The sequence below is a fragment of the Bos grunniens genome, chromosome 9, assembly GCF_055505025.1.
Source record: "Bos grunniens cultivar Pamir isolate PY7600 chromosome 9, Bosgru_T2T1.0, whole genome shotgun sequence".
Taxonomy (NCBI): Eukaryota; Metazoa; Chordata; class Mammalia; order Artiodactyla; family Bovidae; genus Bos; species Bos grunniens.
Window position 1 is genome coordinate 82188316 of NC_141173.1, and position 25490 is coordinate 82213805.

Here is a 25490-nt window from a genome sequence, read left to right on the forward strand (position 1 = left end):
TTCCCTGAATGCGGGCTTGGTGCCCAGAAGGACACCATAAATCACTTATAATTTATGATGAGCCCCATCGTGTGCTACACCCTGCTAGTTGGCTGGTGTCTGTCCTTTACACACTGTGACCTCCCTTCTTCAGAACATAGAGACTTTTTCAGATGAGCCATAGGACGGAGAGTGGAGGATTTTCCTTTCGGCTGGTCCAGCCAAGCAGTCCAAGGGGGAGAAGACTGAAGACTCTTGTTCTTAGAGTTTAGCCACAGGTCTCGCCTGCACTTTCTCTAGACTGGAGGTGGGGAAAGGGCAGAAAATAAGATCTTATTAGCCTATTTTCTTTTTTAACTCACTTTTTTAATCCTTTTTTTTTTTTCCTCTAACAAATACACTTTTTTTTTCCCCGAGTGTCAACAACCTGCAACAGCCAGGTGGTGCTGGTGGTAAAGAACCCGCCTGCCAGTGCAAGAGACATAAGAGACTCGGGTTCAGTCCCTGGGTGGGGAAGATCTCCTGGAGGAGGAGATGGCAACCCACTCCAATATTCTTGCCTGGAGAATCCCCTGGACAGAGGAGCCTGGTGGGCTACGGTCCATAGGGTCACAAAGAGTCAGACACGACTGAAGGAACTTAGCACGCATGCATGCAGCAACCCGCAGAGCACTGATGGGAATACAGCAGTCAGTGGAGGCTACACTTATACAGAGGAGTAGGTCCTACTTGCTACTTTGTGTAAGTGTGAGTCCTGCACTTAAGCAGAGTAGTAGGTCCCAAAATGTGCCAGGACACATTCTGTGGGTTAAGGATAAAGATCAGAAAAGAAACCAACTGTCCTCCATCAGGTGTGCGGGGAAAGACTTCAGATAAGGGGACCTTTGAGCAAAGACTTGAAGGAATTGATGAGATGAGCCATGTGGGGTTTGAAAAATCTCATCCGGTAAGGCCAGAGGCCACCAGGCAGGGATTGGCCTCAGGTGAGAAGCAGCAGGGGCTACAGCAGAGAGAGCCAGGGGAGGGAGTGGTTAGGAGAGGATCAGGTTGGGGGGAAGGCCATCCTGCGTTGGGCGGCATCATAGAGACCATGCCAAGGAGCTGAGATATTATGCAGTATGAGATGGACAGATGTCTATTGGAAGTGTTTGGAAGATCAGTCCTTTTCAAATACTTGAAAACCCAGAGTTTTTCAAATACTTGAAGACCCAGAGTTTAAATGTGAAGTCAGGAAAATGGGACACAGTGCTTCCTTCACTTAGAACATGAACTGTTATACTCAGGATTGAACCATCAGAACTTTAAGTCACCCAAGGTGGGGAGTTAAACAGAAATCATGGTTTTGCACAAAGAATTACTGGCCAAGATGTGGAGAAAAGGGAGCCCTCTGACACTGTTGATGAAAATGTAAATTGGAGCAGCCGCTGTGCAAAAGAGTAGGGAGGTTCCTCAAAAAACTAAAGTCGAACTACCATATAATCAGCAGTTCCATCCCTGGGGATGTATCTAAAGAAAATGAAAACACTAATTTGAAAAAAATACACGCACCCCAGTGTTCACAGTAGCATGACTCACAACAGCCAAATGCGGACACACCTAGATGTTCATTAGTGGAAGAAAGGGGAGGGGGACGCGGGATATATTTACAGTGGAACGCCACTTGGCCATGAAAAGAATAAAATCCTGCCATTTGCAGCAGTGTGAATGCACCCAGAGGTTATTTTACTTAGTGAAAAACATCAGAGAAAGACCAATACTATATTATCACTTATATGTGGAATCTAAAAACTGAAATGAGTGAATGTAACAACACAGAAATAGAGAGCCGACTAGTGGTTACCAGTGGGGAGAGGGAAGGGCGGAGGGCCAAGATGAGGTAGAGGATTAAGAGAGAGAAACGATCACGTATAAAAGTACCAAGCAGTAAGAATATGTTGTACAGCATGGGGAAATATAGCAATGTTTTTGTAATAACTTTAAATGAAGTATAATCTATAAAAATATTGAATCACTGTGTTGTGCAGCTGAAACTAATATAATAGTATAAATCAGCTCTATAAGAAAAGGGAAAAAGAAATCATAGTTTTCCTTGGCCTTGGTGTAAAAATCACATGTGTTTTTTTAATTAGGATAAAAGTGAGTAACTGTGAGCCATTTACTCAACTGGCAACAATACTTTTCGTGGAAAAGCCCAGCTATTCCATCCAGTGATCTGTGTCCTACAAGATTCTGGGTATGCTGCTGCTGTGAGTGAGATCCCCCCAGTATTAGTGCTGTTGTTGCACAGACGAGTGTGAGCTTCAGAGCTGAAGAGCAACTGGTGGATACCTAGGATCAGATTCTAGGAGGCTTCCACGACACGCTTTGCTCCCAGTGGACCCAGTGTCTCCTGTGCTGTTTTCTATTCACAGATGACTTGCTCAAGTCTTGAGCAATGGGGAGCGTGGCCTTGATTAACGGCTACAACTACAGGGACTGAGTGCAATGTTGACTTCTTTGTTCAGTTGCTAAGTCACGTCCGACTCTGCAACCCCAAGAACTGCAGCACACCAGGCTTCCCTGTCCTTCATTATCTCCTGAAGTTTGCTCAAGCTCATGTCTACTGGAAAAACCATAGCTTTGACTCTACAGACCTTCATCAGCAGAGTGATGGCTCTGCTTTTTAATATGCTGTGTAGGTTTGTTCTAGCCTTTCTCCCAAGGAGCAGGCGTCTTTTAATTTCATGGCTGCAGTCACCATCTGCAGTGATTTTGGAGCCAAAGAAAATAAAATCTGCCACTGTTTCCATTTTTTTCCCCATCTATTTGCCATGAAGTGATGGGACCGGATGCCATGATCTTAGTTTTTTGAATGTTAAGTGTGAATTCCTTCTTACAAGGAATAAAGTGAGAGTGATGGAGAACTGGAGGGGACTCTGCTGTAAAGGGACCCTCTTGCCTTCAAATATCTTTAGACAGGTGAGCACATCTCAGGAATGTTCCTGAAAGGACTCTTGCTTGGTGTGGCATGTTGGACTAGAATGACCTCGCAGATTCATTCCAATGCAAAACACTTCTGGGCCCATGAAAAACTGTCTTGTGAATGTGTTCTGCAAACAGACAGACACTCTGTAAACATGAGGCACATATTTTAAAAGATGAAGAGTGAGATACTTGTTCTGGGAGCACGGTGGTTGGAACTTGGTGCCCTGACAGCATACCTTCCATGCTTAGTCGCCTGCAGTTTGTTCTCCTTGGCCCAGGACACAGTTATCTGCATCTGTGTTAAAAATGCCCTCAGCCAAAGACCAAACAAATATCCAAAGGCATTTTCCTATCAGGGCCCCTTTATGCGAGGTAGCGCGAAAGAACTACGCTGTCAAGTTTGATTCTTGGCGAGAAGCCAAGCTGCCACTTCTAGCTCCAGTATTTACACAGAAGAAAGAGGGGGGATTTTTAGCTGAGATTAAATTAGAATGAAAGCAACAGAAAACGTAACTCTCAAACTAAAGGATCCTCTGGGATCCATGATAGAAAGGCAGAAACAACAAGGGGAAAAAAAAATAAAAAATAAAAAAACAAGGGGATACCTTCTGGGCCCTCTGTTGATTTTTTTTTTTTTTAAGTTCAAGTTTGAAAGCTTTTAAAGGTACCCGAAGCAGAGATTGGACTTCCCAGGTGACTCTAGTGGCGAAAAACCCACCTGCCAGTGCAGGAGACCCAAGAGACTTGGATTTAATCCTTGGGTCGGGAAGATCCCCTGGAGGAGGACATCGCAGCCCACTCCAGTACTCTTGCCTGGAGAATCCCCATGGACAGAGAAGCCTGGCAGACTACAGTCCATGGGGTTGCAAAGAGCCGGCCATGGCTGAGGCATGCATGCACAAACAGAGATTACAGAATGGCCTTGATTAATAATTCAGGATCACCCAATATTTGAGCTGGATGGGCTGTCCTTTAGTGGCCACTGAATTGCATCCCTCAGTTTACAGATAATGGATCAGAGCCTTGGAACCTGAAGAGTTCCCAGCGTCATACAACTGGCTGTGGAAGTTCTAGGACTAGAATCCAGGACTTCTGATAACTATTTTGGGTTTTAGGGCACTTTATCGAAGCAGCACACACAGTGAGAAGCTCTGCTTCCTGAGAACGAGGGGCAGACAGCCACGGTGACTGTGTTCTGTATCAGCAGTGCCCTCGCTTTCCCAGGATGTGGCCTCAGCCCGTGTCCAGGGGCACCTGCAGCCTCGAGCTTAGTGCACACAGCTGGCCGAGAGGGAGGGCATGATCCGGGCCCACCCCCCAAAAGTGGGGGGCTGAGACCCTGGCTGCAAGAGGTCTCAGACGCCTTGGAGCCCCAGTCAAGCGTGAATGGGTTGTACCGTCCTCAGGAGACTGCAGTGGTGAGGGTCTGTCTTGCTGAACCTGCTCTGTCTGGGCAGTGCCCCAGCGTCATTGTTGGGGGGTGGCATTTGGCTTCCTGTGCTGAAGGGGGTTCTCTCCTCTTTGACAAAAGCTTGAACTCACTGAAGCTACATTTAAGTAACAGCACTCTTTTTTACAAACAAGAGCTCCCACTACGGAACAGCTCCTGCTGGCCCCCACACCCAGTGAACTTCGTTCTGTTGAAACTGCCAACTCACTTGTTTCTGGAAGGGATGTTGGAGGGTGGGTGAGTGAGCTAAAGGAAGGAGGGGGACTTCTTTGTGTGTCTTCATGTGAACAAATGAGATGTTTATTATCATTCTTTTGACTTTTCATTCATTCACTCATTCATTTCCTCATTTGTTTGCACTGTGATTCTGCCCCAGCCCAGAAAAGTTCGACAAAACTTAGAACAAAGAGTACATATGCTATAAATAAAATGTAAATGAAGTCAGGTCCCTAAGAAGGAGGAAACAGAATTCATCCATGAATTGCCGTATGAAATCAGTGGTATAAATCAAGCTTTACTCTGACTTTTCTGGCAACCAGGATACACAATTCCTAGTTATCAGAAAGGAGAAAAATATTCCGGTTTCTTCAAAAGATGCTCATTGTAGCTCTTCTGGGGTTCATGTCATTGCTTAATACAAAGCTGCTGATTCAAGGCACCCCCGCCCCCTCCCTACTCCCTCCCCAGTGTCCTAGCTTCAGGCCACCTGGAGCACCCCCAAAAGGCATGTTATTAGTGTCATTACGAGCTCTGTTTGTATGTGCTAAGGATGGCATAGGATGCTGCAGTTCATGGGGTCACAAAGAGTTGGACACGACTGAGCAACTGAACTGAACTGATGGCGTAGGGTAATGGAGTTCTGGTTGGGTCTTGAAATTATGTTGTCCAGGGTGACTTTAGGAGTTACAGATTACGAGGCCAGGAGTAGAAATTTTAGGGAGAGTCAGAATCTAGTCCTGCTGTGGCTACCCGCTCTCCACCAATGAACCTTTCCTTCTCCTCGAAAGAGCCCTGGCTTGACCCCTTCTCTGGCCCTTTTTTGAGTGTCAACGTGCTTTCTTGAACAGGGCATCTGGAGGAAATAGAGTATGGTGGAATGCACTGTGAGGAATGTTGATTCAGAGAATTCGTAGATGGTGCGACCCTGTGTTAACTTGACACACCTTCTTGGCCCCTGAAAGTGGGGACTGCAGCTGGTGGTTACATGACATGTAAGGTTTAGGAACTAACACTATAGACATAGGGTGACTACTACTGAAGTCTCATCCTGAGCTCCTAAGCTCCATTCTGAAGTTACACCAGGAATTTAGATTTCTTCCTGAAGAAAAATCACTGTTGAGTTTCCTGTCCCATTACATTCTGTGAAAGTATGAATTGACTCCATCCTCCCAAAACTTGGTATTTGTCAGGGAATACTCCAGAATACTCTAGAACTTGTGAGTATGGCAGGGAAAAGAATTACATAAATGTCGGACTTCTGTAATAGACGGTATGAGAAAGAAAACACCTGGAAAGTAGTCCTTCTGTCTGGGATTCAGATGAGTTACCTGAATGTCTACTGAAAGTTTGTTTTCATGTAAGAATGCATAGCCTCTGTATTCATTGTCCATTCATAAAAGCCTGTGTTTTAGAATGCATTAAGAAAGGAATATTTCAAAGTGAGAAGTAGCTTTGGTGCCCCATAGTTGATTTGAGATAATGTGTCTGAATTCTAGGCCAAATACCATCATTTGGAAGACAAGGCACAGCAACTGGGCTTCAGATCGTGAGCTTGGGTCATTTGCCCATCCTGATTATGTTGATTCCATTCACATGGTTTGTGGGGCAGCTAGAAAAACTGAGGTCTGAGTCCTCAAGTGAACAGAATGAATGTACTCAATTCTATTTGGAATGTTTTTCATAATTATTTTAAACAATGAAGATTCTTACTTGTGCTTATTCTTTTTAAAAGTATTAGAAAGGAAGATTTCTACAAGACAAAGTAGAGAGGAGCTGATAAGAAGGGGAGTTCTTAAGGAATTGCCTGATCAAGGTGAGGAAATTAATCATACATTTAAAGTAATTTGATCCTTCATTCTTTGATCTTTCTTTCTTTCATTTTCTTTTGAAATTTAAGATGATCATGGTCTTCGGGAGATAAAGTTATGACAATCTGAGAATCTTGCTTTAATTCAGACAGCCTTTGTGGGCTGCCGGGTATCTAAGGTGTTCTAAAGAAGAAATTCAATTACCTTTTTGGTGAGTCCTTCACCATATGTCATCCTAAACCTAAAGCCTAACAGAGCTCCTCTGTGGCAGGAGATACAGACAAGATACAAATGTTTACCTGATTCATGCTCTGTTCTTGAACTTCAGTCTGTCTCTTCAAGAAAACTCAATTGTTTGAGTACATGCAAAGTTTTAGCTCTAAGTTTTAACTCATGCCTTTTGCTTTCTTAAGTCTACCAGTAAAAGAAAAAAGACACGATAAACGGACCTCTTGTCCTTTATACTCTATAATACACTCATGTACATTCAACAAGGCATGAGTGGGCAGATTACGTTAGTCTGCTTTATGCATCTCTCAAGTAATTTTCCCAGCTTTGTTCTCTTTTCATTTCTTCAAATCTGTCTCACCTTGTCACTAACAATTATTATTTCCAAGTATTTTATCCCCTACATCTAATCTTCTTCCCTTTATCCATCTATCCTCCCAAGGGGTAATCTTGCTCAAAAAGACAAGGATTAGATAGAAACTGAGATAGACCCTCAAAAGAAGATACCAAGATTGGTTATTTCTCCAAATAAATAATAGTGAATAATCTTCATTGCTCCCCCTACTATAAAACTCATGAAATTTTTGTTGCAACATGTTGGTTTACCTCATGCCTTCCTCACCTCATCCCCTGAATGCTTACTGAGGTAAAAATATTATTATTGTGCTTTTGTGGGCACAAATAAAGTGCTATTAATTTAGAATCAAAACAATAGTACTCCTCTTTTCCTAAAATATGTTCCTTGCAAAGAGCTTAATGTCTTTTGGTATTCACTATTCATAAATCCAAATGACATGATATTCAACATCTGAATATTCTAGAAGAAGCTAAGAGATGCTTTACTATTTTATTCCTGCTTTAAAGAAAACAGGGAAGTCCTGAATAAATAATGGTATTTTTCTTGAGCCCTCAAAATTTTAGGCATTTTACTTATTATACTTCTCTCACTCTATTTTGGACTCGGACAGTAAAGAATCCGCCTGTAATATGGGAGACCTGGGTTTGATTCCTGGGTTTGGAAGATTCCCTGGAGAAGGGAACAGCTACCCACTGCAGTATTGTGGCCTGGAGAATTCCTTGGACTATACCATGGGGTTGCAAAGAGTCAGACACAACTGAGTGACTTTCACTTTCACTCCATTTTGTGAATGAACTTTTAAGTATCCCCTAATTTTCTGTTAGCCTTGAAGCTATTCATTTTCTGCCTAGGGCTTTTAGAAATAAAAAATGTACATCCTTAACATTTTTGTGCTTGAAGGTGGACTTGCAGTATCAAAGTCTGCCTCCTCTCTTATCTTCCTGGAAAAGGCAGAGAAATTACATGTCCCACTGAAAACTCAGTGTTGGGCTATCACCATTATGGGACGGGCCACTGCACTGGTTTGGTAACCTTTATTTGGACACCTTTTAAAGGAAGAAAAAGAAGTGGAAAAATTTATGACCAGAACTGTTAATGAATATTAAACATAGAGACTAAAGGTCTCTTTTTTTATCCATTTAAAATTATAGCTAGAAAAGCATTTACTTTTTCTAAAAACAAGTGGCTTAGGGAAATGCTTAGCATTGCTTGGTTTTTATTTTGCCTAATCTGTTAAGCTATTTGCAAGATAGATTGCAATTTCATTTACTTATTTTCCAGAAGTCTGACTCTGTTGAGTCTTTTTATTTAATGTTTGCAGACTGAACATTATAAGTTTCAAAACATAAAATAACAAACATGCTTAGGTTTTTAACCTAAGCATGGTGTAATAGGTTTAATGTTTGGGAAGTCATCAATTACTGAATTTTACTTTCTACTTTTTGCGTGGCCCTTATATAGAACTACATAAATTACCTAATACTTAGAAGTTCCCGGTGAGGCTTATTGTAAATAGACTCCTTCCCCCCGTTTCAGCCAAGGGCTGTAGAAAATAGTTTTTTGTCATTTTTCCAAAAGCAATTATCTTGAGAATTTCAGTCTGTTTTCAGCCCTAGCCAGAGACTGGAAACTGCTGTGCTTGGTGACAACCTGCTCTCTTCTGCCAGTCAAGGCTCATTCTTTCCTTGATGTTCTTGACCTTGCCTTAGCTCTTGACAGTGCTTGTCAGTTATGCCCTTTATTTGGTCATCCAAATAGACTTTTAAAATACCGCCAACTACCCTGGGTTTGACCTCGTCCCATTCCACCCCATACCCTTACTCCCAGCTAGTATTATTCCTCTTAGATGACCTTTTTTATAAGCAAAATCTAACTTGAATGTAAAAATTCAGTGATTGGCCTTCTCTCCTGAGAAGTCCACGGTCTAATCCAAGTTTAGTCATCTTCTGGTTCTTACCTTTCTTTTCCCTTAGCTTTAACCTGAAGGCATGCAGATGTTTTTGTCTGCATGCCAGCCTCCTTTCCTTTTCTCCTGGGATGCCTTTTTTAATGAGTCACTTATCTTCCGTTCATGATTTTCTTCTTGTCTCTGTTCCTCTGTTAACTCTATGCCCAAAGAACCTGTTTACCTGAAAGAGGGAAACCCCTCAAACACTCTCTTGCTTCTTATTTAACCACTTATTTCTGTATGCTTTATCTCTTGGTTTACTTTAAGCTTAGGACTCTTTGAGTTTTCTCCTTTCTTTGCATACAAATGCTCCTGTAAGACATCTTCCTGTAACTGGCAGCCTGGCTCAGGACTTATTTTAATTCTAAGACAACACAAAAAACTAGAAAACCTTTTCAGTACACACACAAGTTAATTAATAATAACTTTAGTTCTCCTCTGTTTTTCTTCTTGAATTCCATATTTATTACAAACATGGCTCATTTTTCTATTATTCCTTATACTTTAGCTTTATTTCATATAAATATCTCAGAGTAAGTATCTTTATACATTACGGACCATTTCTCTTTATCATGTGCTAATCCAGTTTCTTCTTATGCCACAATTATTTAATTTTCTCTCTAGCATTTTTGTTCTGAATTTTAAAAATTAGTTATTTAATCTACTAAAGAATTTTAATGTAATAATGGTTAAAATAGAATTAAATTGTCATTAACATGATTTCAGCATGTTTTTATTACTAGCAAAAGTCATAGAAAACAAAAATAAATTTGTATTTGAGTTACCTAAAAACTGAGGATTTTTTTATATAAAGAGATGGTTTTCTATTCTGTCTGAAGTTTTCCATTCTTAGATTATTTATTTTTTTGAATCCAATACCTGAACATTATATTGTGTCTCCCCGCCCTCCCTCTTTTTTTAATAGTAAATTTCTTGGGATCCAGTAATAAGAACCAAGGATCTTTTCTATTTGGTTTGTCATATAGTCTTTTAAAAATTATTACCTTAATTTTATTGACATAGTTACGATTTACTTGCAATAACATTGCCAGTTATTATCTATTTTAGTTTTATACAAGTATCAGATTATAGGTGCTTAGAAGTTACATGACTGAGGGACAATTATTTGTTCATTTTAAGTATGATTGCATTATATGTATTTTACTTGTTAAAAATGCCATATTTGTTTTTGTCAAAAAAAGCCAGTGGATTTTATGTTGAGCCAAAGCAATTCAATCATATTTAAAGAAAAATTAGGAGATGGTCATTCTGTTCAGAATAATTGCCAAAGTAAAATTAATCAAACTTGCCTAAAATTAGCTCTATTATACATTTCTTCAAGTTTGCTAAGTAAAAATATTATCATTAATAGTTTTCCTGATATGAACTAGTGTTAAATTTTCAAGCATCACTGAATTAAGAGTTTCTGCAAAATCTCTCTTACTTTAGAAACTCCTAGAAATTTATAAACATTCATGGGTGTTAAATTAATTATGGTTTAGATAACATTAAATTTTAATTTTAATTTCAGTTGTGATTTTTAAAAACTGCCCTCTAATTGCTTTTTTCTTAACAGTTTTTCTTAATGTTTTCAAATTATTATTGACCCAACTTAAAGACTTTTTGGCCAGCAATATACAACAATTCCCTGAGTACATTTTAATATTTCCATAAATAAGAAAATGAAAATAGAGTTAGCTTTACTGACATCTTTCCCTGAGTAGAGTAGAGGGTGTATTACCGTGTAAAGTTAGCATGTCATGGATATAATATTCTGGAGACAGTGGTGCTTGGAAATGTCCATGTCTCCCACTAATTGTTTGTATGTGTAATTGCTTTTCATGTTTTTTGTGTATTTGCATTCACCTTGTGTTTTTGGTGCTTGTTAAAAATGTTTATTCCATTTTTCAGATTCCTCCTTTTATCGTTCAGTTTCTGAATGACAAAGAGACTCCCAAGTGTGACTTCAACCAAAACTAAGTCCAAGAAGAGAGGGACTCTCCTGTCCAGGGATATTGTATAATTAGGTTACTCATTCCTGCCTTGAGATGGCATCTGGGTACCCCCTCCATAGCTGCTTTCCCCCAACACTAAGAACTTCCTAGCTCTTTCATTTGAATGAATTATTCAGTAAAACATGGTGAAAATAGTCCAGAATGTATTTGGTTCCCAGGTCTGAAACATAAATCTGAACCCTACAGTCCTAGTACCTGAAAAACTGGGTTTTAAGAAAGCCATCAAAGTTAGACATCTAGGTGTTTCTCTCCCCATTTTTAGATGGAGATGTAACAGTTAACTTTGAAAATTCAAACGGGCACATGATACCCATCGGAGAGGAATCTACCCGAGAGGAAAATGTAGTAAGATCTGAAGAAGGTAATGGCTCTGTAGCTGAAAAAACAACACCTCTGGAGGAAAAGGCAGAAGATAAGAAAGGTAAAATCAAGAGAAACCCCCCAATTCTTTTACAGCTCAAAGTTGAGAAGCAGGTCTTGGGCTCCACATAGTGACCCTGAGACCAGTAGAGAGGAGTTCTGCAAATACAAGGAGAGAAATGATAACTAGCAAAGAGAAATGGGATGCTTTCCTCAGGTAGATACATCTATTTTATAAGCACATCATTTACTATTTTATTAAAGAGGGCTAATTAATGGTAAGAATCAGAAGTGGTGGCTTCTTCTATCATTAGAGATGTCTGGGAATGTTATCCTTTCATCAGGAGTTTTATCTCAGTGTCTTCTTTAAAAAAAAAAAAAAAAGCCAGCAGTCCAAACACCTTTCTCTGCGGGTTACTTGACAATTATAGCAGCTCAGCTTGGAGGAATAGCAAAACAAGATGGCTCACTCAGCCCAGCAGTGCCTCTTCCGAAGTGGGAGCTTGGCTGGTGGCATCCACACACCCAACACTGTAGTTCTGATCCAGGCTCAGGCATTTCTGGGAGACCAGGAATGGTTCCTAGTAATGCCAGGGATCTGGGTTGCTGGAGTGGCTATAGCCTCTGCCCCATGATTTGTCTGTGCAGTTGGAAATTTTAAAATATGCCAGAAACAATTATGCCATTCCCCGAAGCTTTCTTTTGAGACTTTGGTTTCATGTGTGAAATACTGTGGTAAATTACAGAACTGCAAGATACATGTCTGTCAGGGATACCCAGAACATTCACAGGTTCCTGGGCACTGATAGACTGCATTATCCATACCACACCTATCACAGTTGCAGGAACCCCCAAGCCTCTTATGCAGCCTGAACTGAAATGCCCATAAAATAAGCCTTCGTTGGAACAGTTTAGATGATTTCCTGCTACATATAAATGAACCGTCAGGAAGCAGGCTAGTTTTCCATAATGTCTCCTTCTGAGTTGGATGGCAAAAATTTGTCAGACCTAATCTGAACTTTCTAGGCATTTTGAAGACTCTTAGAAACTGCTGGAAGGAAACTTCTCTTCCTCTGTTCTTGACCCAGATCCTCCAAAGACAAAGGGAATGAAAGAACATTTGACAGATGTTATAATTTAAGATCATCTCCTTGGGAAGTCCATAGCATCTTATTATTTGCATGTAAATTAGCCTTTAAAATTTTTAGAAGCCTCTATTAATTATTTTGCTTTATTCAGTATTAAGTATGGTGCTCATGGAGCTTTACTTTAGTCTTTCTGTTGAACAACTCTGGTTATGCTTAAGAATACTGATTCTAAGAAATTACTAATGTTTTTAGTGATACGATTCCTGGAAAATAAAATGAAAACAGACCTGAATAGATTTTAAGAGTATTTAGGTGAAAGTATTGATGCAGTGATTTCTTTTTTTTTTACTTTTCTCTTTTTTTTTTTTCAGTCCAACTGTCCTGTCTCACCACCCTGTTAAATTTCAAATCCATGTGGTTTTTCCCTGGTCCAGCCTTTTCACATTCAAGGATCACATCCTTCATCATGTAACACAGCCATCTCTAGTGCCTTCCTTGTCCATGTGGAGGATCAGTCAGTGGACTGGACAGGCTTCAAAGGACGTGTTTGCTTTATCAGCATAATAAAAAGTTGCTGACAGTTTTATGTTAATTAAACCCTCAGGCCTGGACATTCCAAAAAGATGGCAGACTTCATAGGTTCATGGATATTTGAGAGATGTTTTTGTTTTCTTATTTTTTATTTTGGACTAGTACATTCTGTTCTTTTTGGTCAAATAAGGTCCGAGATAGCATCATGCTTTGGCTGGTCTGTACCTGAGGAGATGAAAATGCTGGTCTTGCTACCACAGCCCTAGTAAGACAGAGGAGCCTCCCTTTCACTGTGTGGGCAGTGTCCCCACCGAAGCCATGCGAGTGAGGGGAAGCCACTTGCTGACACTAAAAAGAATGTCAGTCCTAACCAACATCACAGAGTATCATGTTAAATAGAAAATACCTTTTAAACAAACCATTCATTGCTCTGGAAAGACAGCATTTAATTCTAAAAAAAAAAAAAAAAAATAGCTTAAGAGTCACTTTTACCTCTGTTCCTCTTCTGATCTCACTTCTTATGTGAGCTTACTGCTGTTCAAATCCGCCTTCCCATGTTCTCAGTTCATCCTTTATTTGGGGGTTCAGTGTTCCCCTTCCCTTTGCATCAAGTCAGCTTACCCGTTTCACCTGTTACTTGGTTGTATTTGCAAAACTAATGCCAACCTGGATGCTTGTGTGTCTTTTTAAGACAGCATATTGGCATTTTAATATTTGAAACATCTGCATCAAAGAGAACAAACAAATGGCAAATGACCTTCACCCTACTCTGTGGGTAGGTTCCACCTAGGACTCATGGTATTTCTGGGGCTCCCAAGAGGCTCCCAAGGGTCCTATTCTGGAGCTGGAGCAGTGGGGCCTTTTCTGCCTATGGCTGGAGACTTTTCCCGTAAGCCTTCTGGGCCTGTTAGTCTCTCATTATTCCTTCTCAATAAAGTTATAAGAGGCAGAAAAACTGATCTGCAATCTGTTAAATATAGCGTGGTATTAAATATGAGAAATCTGAAAAAGTATCAGATATTATTTCTATTGAGTCATTGTAGAGGGCTTTCCATGAAGTAACAGGTCACTTGTGTGCATTTGTTCCCCACGTGAGCATGAAGATATTGGCCACAGGGCCAGGGAAAGAGCACAGTGAACATGAGAGACATCCTTGCCTTCAAGCAGATCGTGGCCTACATGGAGACCAGCATGCACACAGGCCACTGCAGTGCAAGATGCAAAGTGCTCTGGGAGACCTGAGGACAGCAAGCCAGGGAGCTTGCAAGGGGTACCAAATTGGATCTTAGAGGAAGATATTTCCAAACTGAGACCTGGAGGAGACCAGAAGGAAGCAGTCAGGTGAAGTAGGGAGTTGGGGGCAGAAGGGCATTCTAGGCAAGATGAAGGCTGCCTGCAGTTCTCAGTGTTGTTAAACTTGACTCTCCATGTGGTGGAAGGAGGCAAACCTGAAGTGTAGTGGTCAGCCACTCACCTCCAGACTGTTGTTGTGACATGTAGTATCCTCATCAAGCCAGACCGCATAGGCAGCCCTTTCCCAACCTCCTCTTGAAAACATGGTACTCCTCTCCGCCATCTGTCTTTTCTTCAGATCATATGGTAATAGTAAAAAATACCTCTTGACTTATGTTCATTGTCTCCCAGATCCCAGAGTTTGCTCCCTACAAACTCTTGTGTGTGTTAATATCTATCAGCTGACTCAAGTCACATTCACTGAATAGACATAATGTTTTGAGCATCATGCTTGATGGGATATAACATTTCAGACAAAAGGAGGTCATAATTTAGTCAGAAAAGCATACTGTTTGCATGCATGCGCATGCATACACACACACACGTACCCATTAGGAATCGCCACAGAATAAACATGAACATCGGCCATATGGCAAACACACAGAGATAATTGATAGAACTTACAGAGGAAGGAGGATGGACTGTGCTTCTCCAAGAGTGGCCAGAAATTTTGTGTAATGAGTACATTCTCAATCCAGGAGGGGTTGTCATTCCCAACTGTCACAGAGGGAACCATCTCCTTCTCAAACCCAGTAGCTGGATAACTTTAGAATTTGAAAACCTTTAGGCAGATCTAAAATAGATCTCCCAGTCATATGGCATAAAAGCAGAGAATAAGAAATGTGAAGGTTGTAGCAAGAGAGAATTAAGGTAACAAATGAGCAGATCAATGGTTTTGGCTCTCAGTCTGGACGGTGCTCTTATAGGGCTGGATTATCATGCAGGAGGCTAAAGGTACAAAGGTGTATTGAAAGAACAGTCCTCTACCCTGAATCAAAAGACTAGCAAGTCAGTGTGTACTTGTAAGTTTTACATTAAAATACGATGTTTTCAGTGACTGTCAACTCATCTCTTTCTCAGCCCTGACTAACACTTGGTGATGCACTGGTTTTCGGTTCAGACCAGGTGGGTTAGGAGAGCCATTCCTATATTAAAGACTCTCAGCAGTTTAGTTGAGGAGTCAAGATGTGTAAACAGAAAGGCAGACATACAAAGGAGCCTCTGATGAATGTTGACTGAGGAGCTCAGACTATGTGTACAATTAAGTTCATATTTCAGGAGGGCTCCATGTAGGCCGTTGTGGTGGGTGGGTTTCATGACTGAGGAAAGGTAAAAGAAAAGTTTTATCCATTACTTACTGCACTTTAAATCACTTTTATGGTAGTTATACATGCATTGATGGGGATGTAGAAAAGAGGGGAGGAGTCCCCACTTCACATGCACTGGGGTGAGCAATGAAACGAAAGAGATAATAAAATAAGATGCATTTCAATATTAAAATCCTTTCTTGGTCATTTAACAATAGAACAACATCTTCAGTAATGGCTTGTCTTAACACTGTCTTATGTTTTCTGTTGTGCTCCACTTTTAAACAAATGCTGCTTAGCTCTTTGGACCCAAATTGTATTCTAATTTTAATTAGTCACAATGAGAAAAGATAAGGATATGAAAATATGAATGAACATTCAGCATCTCCACTTTTTAAAATGACAGATACTCCTCTAGTTATGCAAAATCTTACACGAGGCTTCTATTTGTAGGTGTGATTTTTTTTTTAATGAATATTAACCTTTATCTTTTCAAACTTGTTACTTGTGTTTACATGAAAAAACAAGTTTGGTGTGGTTTTTTTTTCTTTTGGATTCTGCACCCTCCACTACCTACAGTTGTGATACTGTTTGAAAAGGTCAGAGGAAGTTAGAGTAAAATAGGAAGCTGCCCTAGTACACTGGGAGAGCTTGAGAAAAATTTAATAGTAGAAAATAGTTTATTCTTCAGTGCATTGTGTTTCCTGTACCAGATTCTAGAGAGTCTCCCTTTGCTTAGAAAATAATTGATTTTTTTTGACCACAGTGAGACAGACACGGGGCACACATCCCTTTCAAGTTGATGGGGATTGTTTCCTGAGAAAGTCCCTCAGTGGAGGGTAACCTTGAGTCCAGCCATAGCTGTGCAGTCAGCCCTCACCCCATGGCGGTGTGTGTAATGCACTGATCTGCCACTCCTTGGGCCCTTTGGTTTCTTTAAAAATTTAGCACGCATACCCACATCATCATCGAGCAACCCCTCATCCAGGTGTCAGCCCCTGATGGTGGACATTTACACTCACCCTAAACCTCATCACAGTCAGTTGTGTAACTCTGTTTTATCGCAGAAGTGATTAAGGGACCTGGAGAACACACCCCAGGTTGGTTTTCAGGCTTTGATCTCCTTTACCCCAGCCTTCAGTCTCTCTGGTGCAGAAGCCCCGCTGGTTCCCAGGGGCTAAGCAGCCACGTGCTTGTATCACTGTCGCCCTGTGCCTTGCTCCTGTCTATATGGTGTGTGTCTGTATCAGTCTGCTTCTGTTCACTTTCTCATTTGTAGAGAACACTGAAAACCACTCTGAAACACCGGCAACTCCTGCTCCACCTCCTCCAGCTCTTCCTAAGCCTAAACCCAAACCTAAGCCCAAAAAAACACCTGTGCCTCCAAAAGGGGCCGCTGCTGGGGCCAGCCCCAAGGGTGACGAAGTGCCTCCTATTAAAAAAAACACCAAGGCTCCTGGTAAGCAGGTCCCCGTCCCACCACCCAAGCCGGCAAGCCGAAATGCAACCCGAGAGGCCGGTGAGTATGCCCTCTGTGGGGCTGAGTCTAGGGTGCTTGGCTTTGGGGTGGGTTCATTGCTTCTTCTAGGAACAACAGTCTTTTTGGTGTCTGGCATCTTTGGATGTAACACCAGCGGATTCAGTTGTAACACAGAGAACGCCCTGGAGATTCCTTTGTTGCTGTCTCTACCAAGTGGATCTGTTCACCTTATTAGGTTTAGGGTGAATAGATGTCTTTCTTCCTGAGTCTCCACTATCTGCACAAAACCCAGTAGAAGGATACAGGGAGTTGTCTGCCTGAGGAGTAGCGATATGATCTGACATTAGTGGCTTCTCAGGGTGGCACTCGTAGTAAAGGACCCGCCTGCCAATGCCGGAGACACAAGAGAGGCGGGTTTGATCCCTGGGTCCGAAAGATCCCCTGGAGGAGGGCATGGCAACCCACTCCAATATTCTTGTCTGGAGAATCCCATGGACAGGGGAGCCTGACAGGCTGTAGTCCATAGGGTCAACAAAGAGTTGGACCTGACTGAAGCGACTTAGCATGCACGATCTGACATTATGGAAATTTCGACTGGCCTGCCTATTTCAGTTTATGGGTGGCTCTTTGGCTTGGGTTTTTTCTTTCAAAACATCTCAAGTTTGCACATTAAAACATGACACATCTTTGACATATTTTCTGGATCTTAATATCTTAAATCTTATCGTCATCTTTCTAATGAGAAAGGGCTCACATCGCTTAGTTGCTCCACCCCTCCCGCACTCTCTACTGAAGTCACAACTGCTCAGCAGAGTTGGGCGTTACATGCTCAGTGTCCGCTTCCTGACCCCATAAACTTCAACATGTTACGAGGGGTGCGGTTGTAAGCTGCCACTGCAGATCACCAGGGGATGTTTGGGTGATTCCGTCACTTCATGTCGTGTGTGTCCAGCTTTCCCTTCCATGTCAGATGTGCTTAATGCAAAGTGGAGTCGCCATTCTAGTGAAGTGGAATGAAGAAGCCTCCCCTGTCATCCAGCTTTTAAAAGGATATTAATCCAAATACATATGCTGAGCGGCTTTTTCCCATCACATGCATAAAAATTCTCCATGTTAGAAGGTCTGCTGTGCCTAGCAAACCTTATTCTCCTTAAAATCAGCAGCCACTTTCTCAAAGTCAACTACCATGATATGCCTTGGTGTTGATCTTTCCCCATGGTAATTTATACCCATAATGCTCAGGTTCAGAGAGTGGCTTAGGTGACAGTGTAACAGAACTCATTGTAAGTAGGTTCCTCTCTGCCAGTGTTCCTGTCGTCCACCTTTGACCTTGCTTGTCTGGGTCTCTTCTAATAAGCTCTGAAATGAACGTCTCAGAATGCTGTGCCTGCAGGGCCTACAGGCCATTTTCTCAGGGACCAGCTGCCGTCACACATCAGCGTCCGCTCCTGTTGGTATCTGTATGTGTCACCCAGACTGCCTAGCACGCCCCAGGACAAATGCTTCAAGTGAGGCTGTTGCTGGTTTATTTCCTGAAGAGAAGCCCCAAACTCTCACCCTGTTCCTGGGCGTGAAGACCCACCTCCCCATGCCCCACACAGCAGCAGCTCACAATAGACTTGGCTTGTCCTCTCTTACTTCAGGAGAAATTTTGAGTTATTTCCAGGTATTTTATTTGAAGACTAATTTATTAACTCAGGATGTTCCTAAGAGCAAAGTACAGTCGTGTTATTAAAAGAGGCCCAACTGGCCCTTAGTGTGAACAAGAAGGTTGCTGTTCTCAGAGTTATCACAGAGAAACAGGATTGCCTTGAAGTCTACCAAGCCCAGCGTGTGAAGATCCTTTTATCGAATGTTGGTCATACTCCTTCTGAATCCTACTCATATTCCATTTGTAACCATCTGGAACTTTCTACTTGGTAACTTTGCTTTATTTGAATAATGTTGACATTTCGGAAAAGTTATTTCAAATGTAACTCCCGATTTTTAGTCAGACGTTTTATGCTGTTTCAAAAAATCTGTTGGTTCAGATTCTTCCTGTGTTACTAAGTTAGTTAGTCCTCCAGATCACCAGATACAGGTTAGCACATTCACCTGCTTTGCTAGTAAAGTAACATCTCATATGTTTTTCTTTCTCATTGTTATACACCCTGTTAACAACAGAAATATTTAACTGAGAAGAGGTAGCATTTCATTTTTAATCGTAGCCATAATTCAATGTAACTTGAGCAACACTTGAGCAAAATCCTCATTTTAGGAGATGGTCAAAAGAGAAATATATTAACATGGCATGAATTTGCACACTAGGCTTAAAAATTGTCTTTTTTCTTAAGCAAGGCTGAAGTTAACTTTGCTGTTAGAAAAGAAAGAACTTTTTAAAAGAAAAAATAATTAGAACTGATGTGTAGAAGAAATTCTGTTCAACTTACCTAAGACCTAACTGATCATGATTAGACAGATAGCAAGTCTTTAGCATCTTGGTTGTGAAAGATAAATTTCAGATGTACTTAGACTCCAGGAGTATGCTTCATATGTTTGTCCAATAAGCAAGTGAAGATTGTTTATTTCAAAGAAACATTGACAAGCCCTGACATGGGGGAGGAGAATTTTTGTAGTTACAGGTATCTAAAACAATAAAGCCCTCAAGCCACAGAGACTTGTTTTAAGCCTGCATCTTTACACACAGTAAGAGTGGGTTTTCTCAGTAGATCAGAGTTGGTAGAGTCATACATCTCATTGTCTATTCCTTAATTTGTTCTTCTCCTGACCCTCCCAATTGGCTTTAATAAAGTTATAACCAGAGGTAAGTTACAATAAATAACATCTGTATGCAGTGTGGGTTGGCTCCACAATCTAACAAGATTTTTCTAATTTTTCTGTGGAAGATAGTTTGATCCCTCAGGAAAAAGAGGGAATGTACAGCCTTGTCACAGAAGAAGCAATTAAGGGAAATGCATAGATCATAAAGGTCGTGAGATAATAGTTTAAATGTATTTCTATGATATAAAGAAAAAGAGGATTAAATTTTATTTTCCCTGAAAATGGTTTGGTTGAAGGCAGTTCTGTCCAGAAGTAGACCAACATGCCACAGCCATGACCCTGGCTGTCCTCTGATGAAGATATCCTTCTAGGAACATAAGGAGTTTCAGAAAATCTGAGAATGATACTCCTTCCCTTCAGTTTATTCAAACACTATCCATTTACACATTTTTGGTTTAAAAAAAAAAAGACTGTTTTCTGCCTCTTGATGTTTTGAAGGGGACTTGTCTTTCATATGCGGCCATGTGTTTTTTTTCCTTTGCCCCATCACCCCTGCAAGATGAAGAGATAGGGCAGCGTCTCTCTCTAGCCACTGGGGAGAGCTGGTTTGGAGTTCACTCTTTTTCGCAGTAAGATGAGTAAATTTGCTTTTGGCCAGAAAGGAGCAGGTGGTATATACACCAGCCTCTTCTGAGTGTGTGCTGCTCTGTTCCCAGAAAGGTATCATAAAACGTGTATAGTTTGTGATGAGAGGAAGCTTGTACTATACCCGGGTAGCTGCTGGTGTCTTGTCCTCTCCACACTATAATGTCCCTTCTTTGGAGCATACAGAGACTTTTTCAGGTGACCATAGGGCAAAGAGGTGAGGCATTCTCTTTGGCTCAGCTGAAGACTGGAGGAGGGAGAAGACCTTGTACCTTAGGGTTTGGCCTCAAGCATGACTTGCTGCCTTCTAGGTTGGGGCAGGGAAGGGGCAGAAAACAAGACCATTATCATTTACCTATTTTCCTTAGTGCATTTATTCAGAGTTATTCACTGGCAATTGCAACTTGGTTATTTGTTTTTAAAATGTGTTTTCTTCTTGGACTCTTAATGCAAAATCTCTCTGCTTCAGCTGGTTCCTCTCATTCAAGAAAAACAACTGGCTCCAAAGCATCAGCTTCACCGTCTACTTCCTCCACCTCATCTCGTCCCAAAGCTTCCAAGGAGACAGTTTCTAGCAAAACTGGGACAGTGGGAGTCATAAAGGGCAAGAAGAAAACGGGCAAGCAGCCAATGTCTCGACTGTCCTCAGAGGCAACCACTTCTGGCACATCTGACCTTAAAGGGGAGCCTTCGGAGACCAGGGTGGAGAGTCTCACACCCGAGCAGACTGTCCCTGGGACCGAGGAGCAGACCACAGGCAAACCCAAGTCCTCAGTCCCTCCGCCCCCGGTGACTCCAGCACCTCCCACCCCCGCCCCTTCTCTCCCTCTGGAGGAGCAGAGCACTGTGGCCTCGGACACCCCTGTCGTCCTGATCAGCAATGGAGCCGACCTCCCTGCCTTAGACCCAGGTCAGCTTCTCTGGACTGAAGAGGCGACAGACAGAACCACTGTCCACTCAGGCACTGGCATAAGTATTAGCAGAGAAAATGGAAAATGGTGAGTCGGGGCAAAAACCCCATATTCTGTCCATGTTACTATGCAGCTGGGAACTAAAGATCACTAACTCACTCTACTGGCAATGAAGGAACTTACTTTGGTTTCCTTTATAATGTAATCTAGTGACTGATAGGTAAGCACACCTGTAATCCAGTCATTGATTTGTTTTTCTAATTGAAGTACAGCTGATTTCCAATGTTAGTTTCAGGAGTACTGCAAAGTGATTCATATATATATATGTGTGTGTGTGTGTGTATACACTGTTCCTCAGATTTTTTTCCCTTATACGTTGAAAGATATTGAATATAATTCCCTGAGCTGTATAAATAGGTCCTTGTTGTCTATCTCTTTTATATATGGTAGTGTCTGTCTGTTAATCCCAAACTCTTAATTTATCCCTCCCTCCCTCTGCTATTCCCTTTGGTAACCATAGGTTTGTTTTCTCTGTGAGTCTGTTTCTGTTTTATAAATGAGTTCATTTGTTTCATTTGCTTAGATCCCATATATAAGTGACATCATAGGATACTTGTCTTTATCTGACTTAGCCTGATAGTCTCTAGGTCCATCCATGGTGCTGCAGATGGTATTATTTCATTCTTTTTGTGACTGAGTACTATTCCCTCATATATAGAGATGTACGTGTACCACATCTTCTTTATCCATTCGTCTGTTGATGGACGTTTAGGCTGTTTCCCTGCTTTGGCTATTGTAAGTAGTGCTGCAGTGAGCATTGGGGTGCATGAATCTTGATTTTTCATAGCCCTGCCCCAGGAATGCCAGGGGCTGCAGGAGACAGTGGTCCTACTGACAGATAGACTTCAGACCTGTGGCTTCAAGGACAGTTAGAGTCTGCTCCATCAATACTCAACAGTCCTTTTTCTTTTTCCTAAACAGTTTCCTCCTCTTTCCTTACAGTGATTATTTTAGATCTTTACCACTAGTGTCCAGATTGCTCCACCCACTCCTGAAAACCATCTTCATTTCAACAAGTTGCTTAGCATTCTCCATCTCCAAGAAAATAAAGAGGATCAGAAAAGAACTCGTTTTCACTTTTCCTCCAACCTTAGAGTGGTTATCTTTCTTGCTTTCTCAATCCTCAACCCAGTTTAAGTGTTATCCCATCTGAAGCCTTTTGATATTCATCCAGACAAAATGGGCTAATACATATACTGTGATAGTGCTTTTTTCCCCCCAACTATGAGGCAGAACTGGGCTTCTCTGGTGAGTCAGTGGTAAAGAACCTGCCTTCCAGGAAGATCCCCTGGAAAAGGGCCTGGCAACCCACTCCAGTATTCTTGCCTGGAGAATCCCATGGACAGAGGAGCCAGGTGGACTATAGTCTATAGGGTCACAAAGAGTTGGACATGACTGAAGTAATTTAGCATCCATACACGCCAGTACAGGAGATGCAAGTTTGAGCCCTGGGTTGGGACGATCCCCTGGAGTAGAAAATGGCAACCTACTCTAGTATTCTTGCTTGGACAATCCCGTGTTTAGAGGAGCCTGGCAGGCTACAGTCCATGGGGTCACAATAGTCGGACATGACTTAGCAACTAAACTCGAACAGCAACGTGGGACAGAACTAACCACTGTGTCTTATTTGCTTCTTATCCGCAGCAGCCAGTACAAAATCTGGTATGACATAGGCATGACATCATCCAGTTTCCCAAGCCAGAATTCATCCTAGGGTGCTCATTCTCCTCTGCTTTCCAGATCTAATCACTCACAAAGTCCTATAAATTTTCTACTTAAAGATCAATAAGGCATGTTAGCTCTCCTGTCCCTTGAGTATGAGGAGAAGACAGTCAGAGTGTAGTAGATGTTATTGCCAATTCTGTCTGGGAAAGCCTTGGAGATATCCAGTCTCTTCTAAGAATAATATCCAAATTCACTCTTTGTTTAATTTACTATTTCTCCTTTCCAAAAAAATCTTTGTCATGTTATACTTTAAAAAAATAGTACATTAATTAAATTGATTTGGATCAAGAGACTCAAGTATCAACTTTAATTATTTAATTGCTAATAGTATTGACCTTCATCTATTGAATACTTATTTGATGTCAGGAACTGCCATTTATTTAATTCACATCAGTTTCTCCTGGAGTATTTCTGTTTCATAGATGGAAAAACTGATGCCGAAAGAGATAAGAGATTTATCCCAAGATCACCGAGGTAGGAAGTGACAGGATGCAAACCCAGAGCTGCGCATCAAATTCAGTGCTCTGTTGTTGTTCAGTAACTCAGTCGTGTCCGACTCTTTGTGACCCCATGGACTGTAGCACATCAGGCTTCCCCGTCCTTCACTATCTCCCAGAGATTGTTCAAACTCATGTCCATCGAGTTGATGATGCCATCCAACTGTCTCTTCCTCTGTTGCCCGCTTCTCCTCCTACCCTCAATCTTTTGCAGAATCAGGGTCTTTTCCAATGAGTCAGCTCTTCACATCAGGTGACCAAAGTACTGGAGCTTCAGCTTCAGCATCAGTCCTTCCAGTGAATACTCAGAGTTGATTTCTTTTAGTATTGACTGATTTGATCTCCTTGCTGTCCAAGGGACTCTCAGGAGTCTTCTCCAGCACCACAGTTTGAAAGCATCAATTCTTTGGTGCTCAGCCTTCTTTATGGTCCAACTCTCACATCCATACATGACTATGGAATTTCATAAGTTTCCAAACACTTGCTTCTACTTCTTTTGCAGGTTCTTTTGTGTTTGTTTCTATCATTTTGGGTACTATCATTCAAAAGAAAGCCAAGGGAAGATAAATAAATGTTAATGTATAAATTATTTTTTTCAATATTTTAATAAATGATACAGAAAACAATATATTGAAATGAATGCTTATGGTGTCCTGAATACTTCCAGCCCAGAGCAGATGTCTTCATTTAATTATTAGTGTTTGCTAACATCAGCTTTAATTCCAGTCTTTAAAACAGAACAGTCATTCGACTATATTTTTTGCTTGCCTTCTATGTGCCAGGCAGTGTACAAAGCACCAAAGATAAAAAAGTGGACAAGAAATTATAATTAAGATCAGTTTTTACCTGGGCTTCCATGGCAGTCCAGGGGTTAAGATCTGCCCTTCCATAACAGGGGCTGTGGGTTTGATCCCTAGTCAGGGAACTAAGATCCTACATGCCGTGGTACATGGCCAAAAAAAAAAAAGGTAAAAAAAAAAAAACAAAAAGAAAACAAGATTAGTTTTTACCAAAATAATTAGGGAAGAAGATCGAATACATGGATTCACTATTCAGTATATAAAATAACAAAATATAAAATAATTCCTCAGATAGTCTCAAGCACTGAGAAAGCCCGTTTCCAAAGGTGACCTGATTCCGTCCAGCTCTCTAGCAGAATCATTTTAGGAAGGGCACTGCACGGTGCTAAGCTTCATGCTGGAGGCTTAATACCCGTCTTCAGCCTGAGTACTTGGAGGATTGACAGACGAGAAGTGAGTATCTGTTCTCCATTTCCACTGGGACTGTGACCAGAGGGAGTGAGCTGAGAACATCATTAGACAACGAGGTATTTAGAATATAGTTTCCTGTCAGTCTGGGTAACTATAATGCTTTCCTAGAAGAGGGCATGGAGATTTTCTTCTCTGTACATTCTACAAAATTAAAAATTTAAATTACAGTTCATCCCACAGGGACAGTTTGTGTTTGCTTTTGAGTTAATGAGCTTGGAATAAGTAGTCTCTCAAATTTCCTTCCAAATACTTTCTTCCGTTTTTAAGTGGAGATGTGAATTAGAATTTCTGGCTCTTCGTCTCTTGCTGTCCTTAGAACTCTCCCTCAGTTATGTTTAGTCAACGAATGTGTGAAAATTCTGTCATTTTATGAAGAGGCTTTTGTTGGGAATGCAAATGTGAACACTTTAAAGAAGACAAGTGGCCCTGTGTAAAAACACCTACTTTTATCCACATAGTGCAGACTAGTAACTATTTGGTAGAGTTCTGTTTGTTGGTAGGTTCATTAGTAGTGTATAATTCTGGTATAATGTAAAGCAGAAACTAATACATCCATCTGAAGCCCATATCCAAATGAGATTCAACTCTTTTAT

General features: G+C 41.2%; 1 protein-coding gene across 10 annotated transcripts in view; it reads left to right on the forward strand.

Annotated features, from left to right (window-relative positions):
* The window catches only part of PHACTR2 (phosphatase and actin regulator 2), a 299218-nt gene that overhangs the window by 226855 nt on the left and 46873 nt on the right, over nt 1-25490 (forward strand). For 4 of the 10 annotated variants that reach the window (XM_086318140.1, XM_086318143.1, XM_086318141.1 and 1 more), the window contains exons 3-6: nt 6345-6425; nt 11232-11390; nt 16828-17067; nt 20903-21431. In XM_086318140.1, coding sequence (XP_086174266.1) covers nt 6345-6425; nt 11232-11390; nt 16828-17067; nt 20903-21431 — 1009 coding nt within the window. The remainder of the gene's footprint in view (nt 1-6344; nt 6426-11231; nt 11391-16827; nt 17068-20902; nt 21432-25490) is intronic. The other 6 variants (XM_086318144.1, XM_086318150.1, XM_086318146.1 and 3 more) reach the window with 2 other exon arrangements.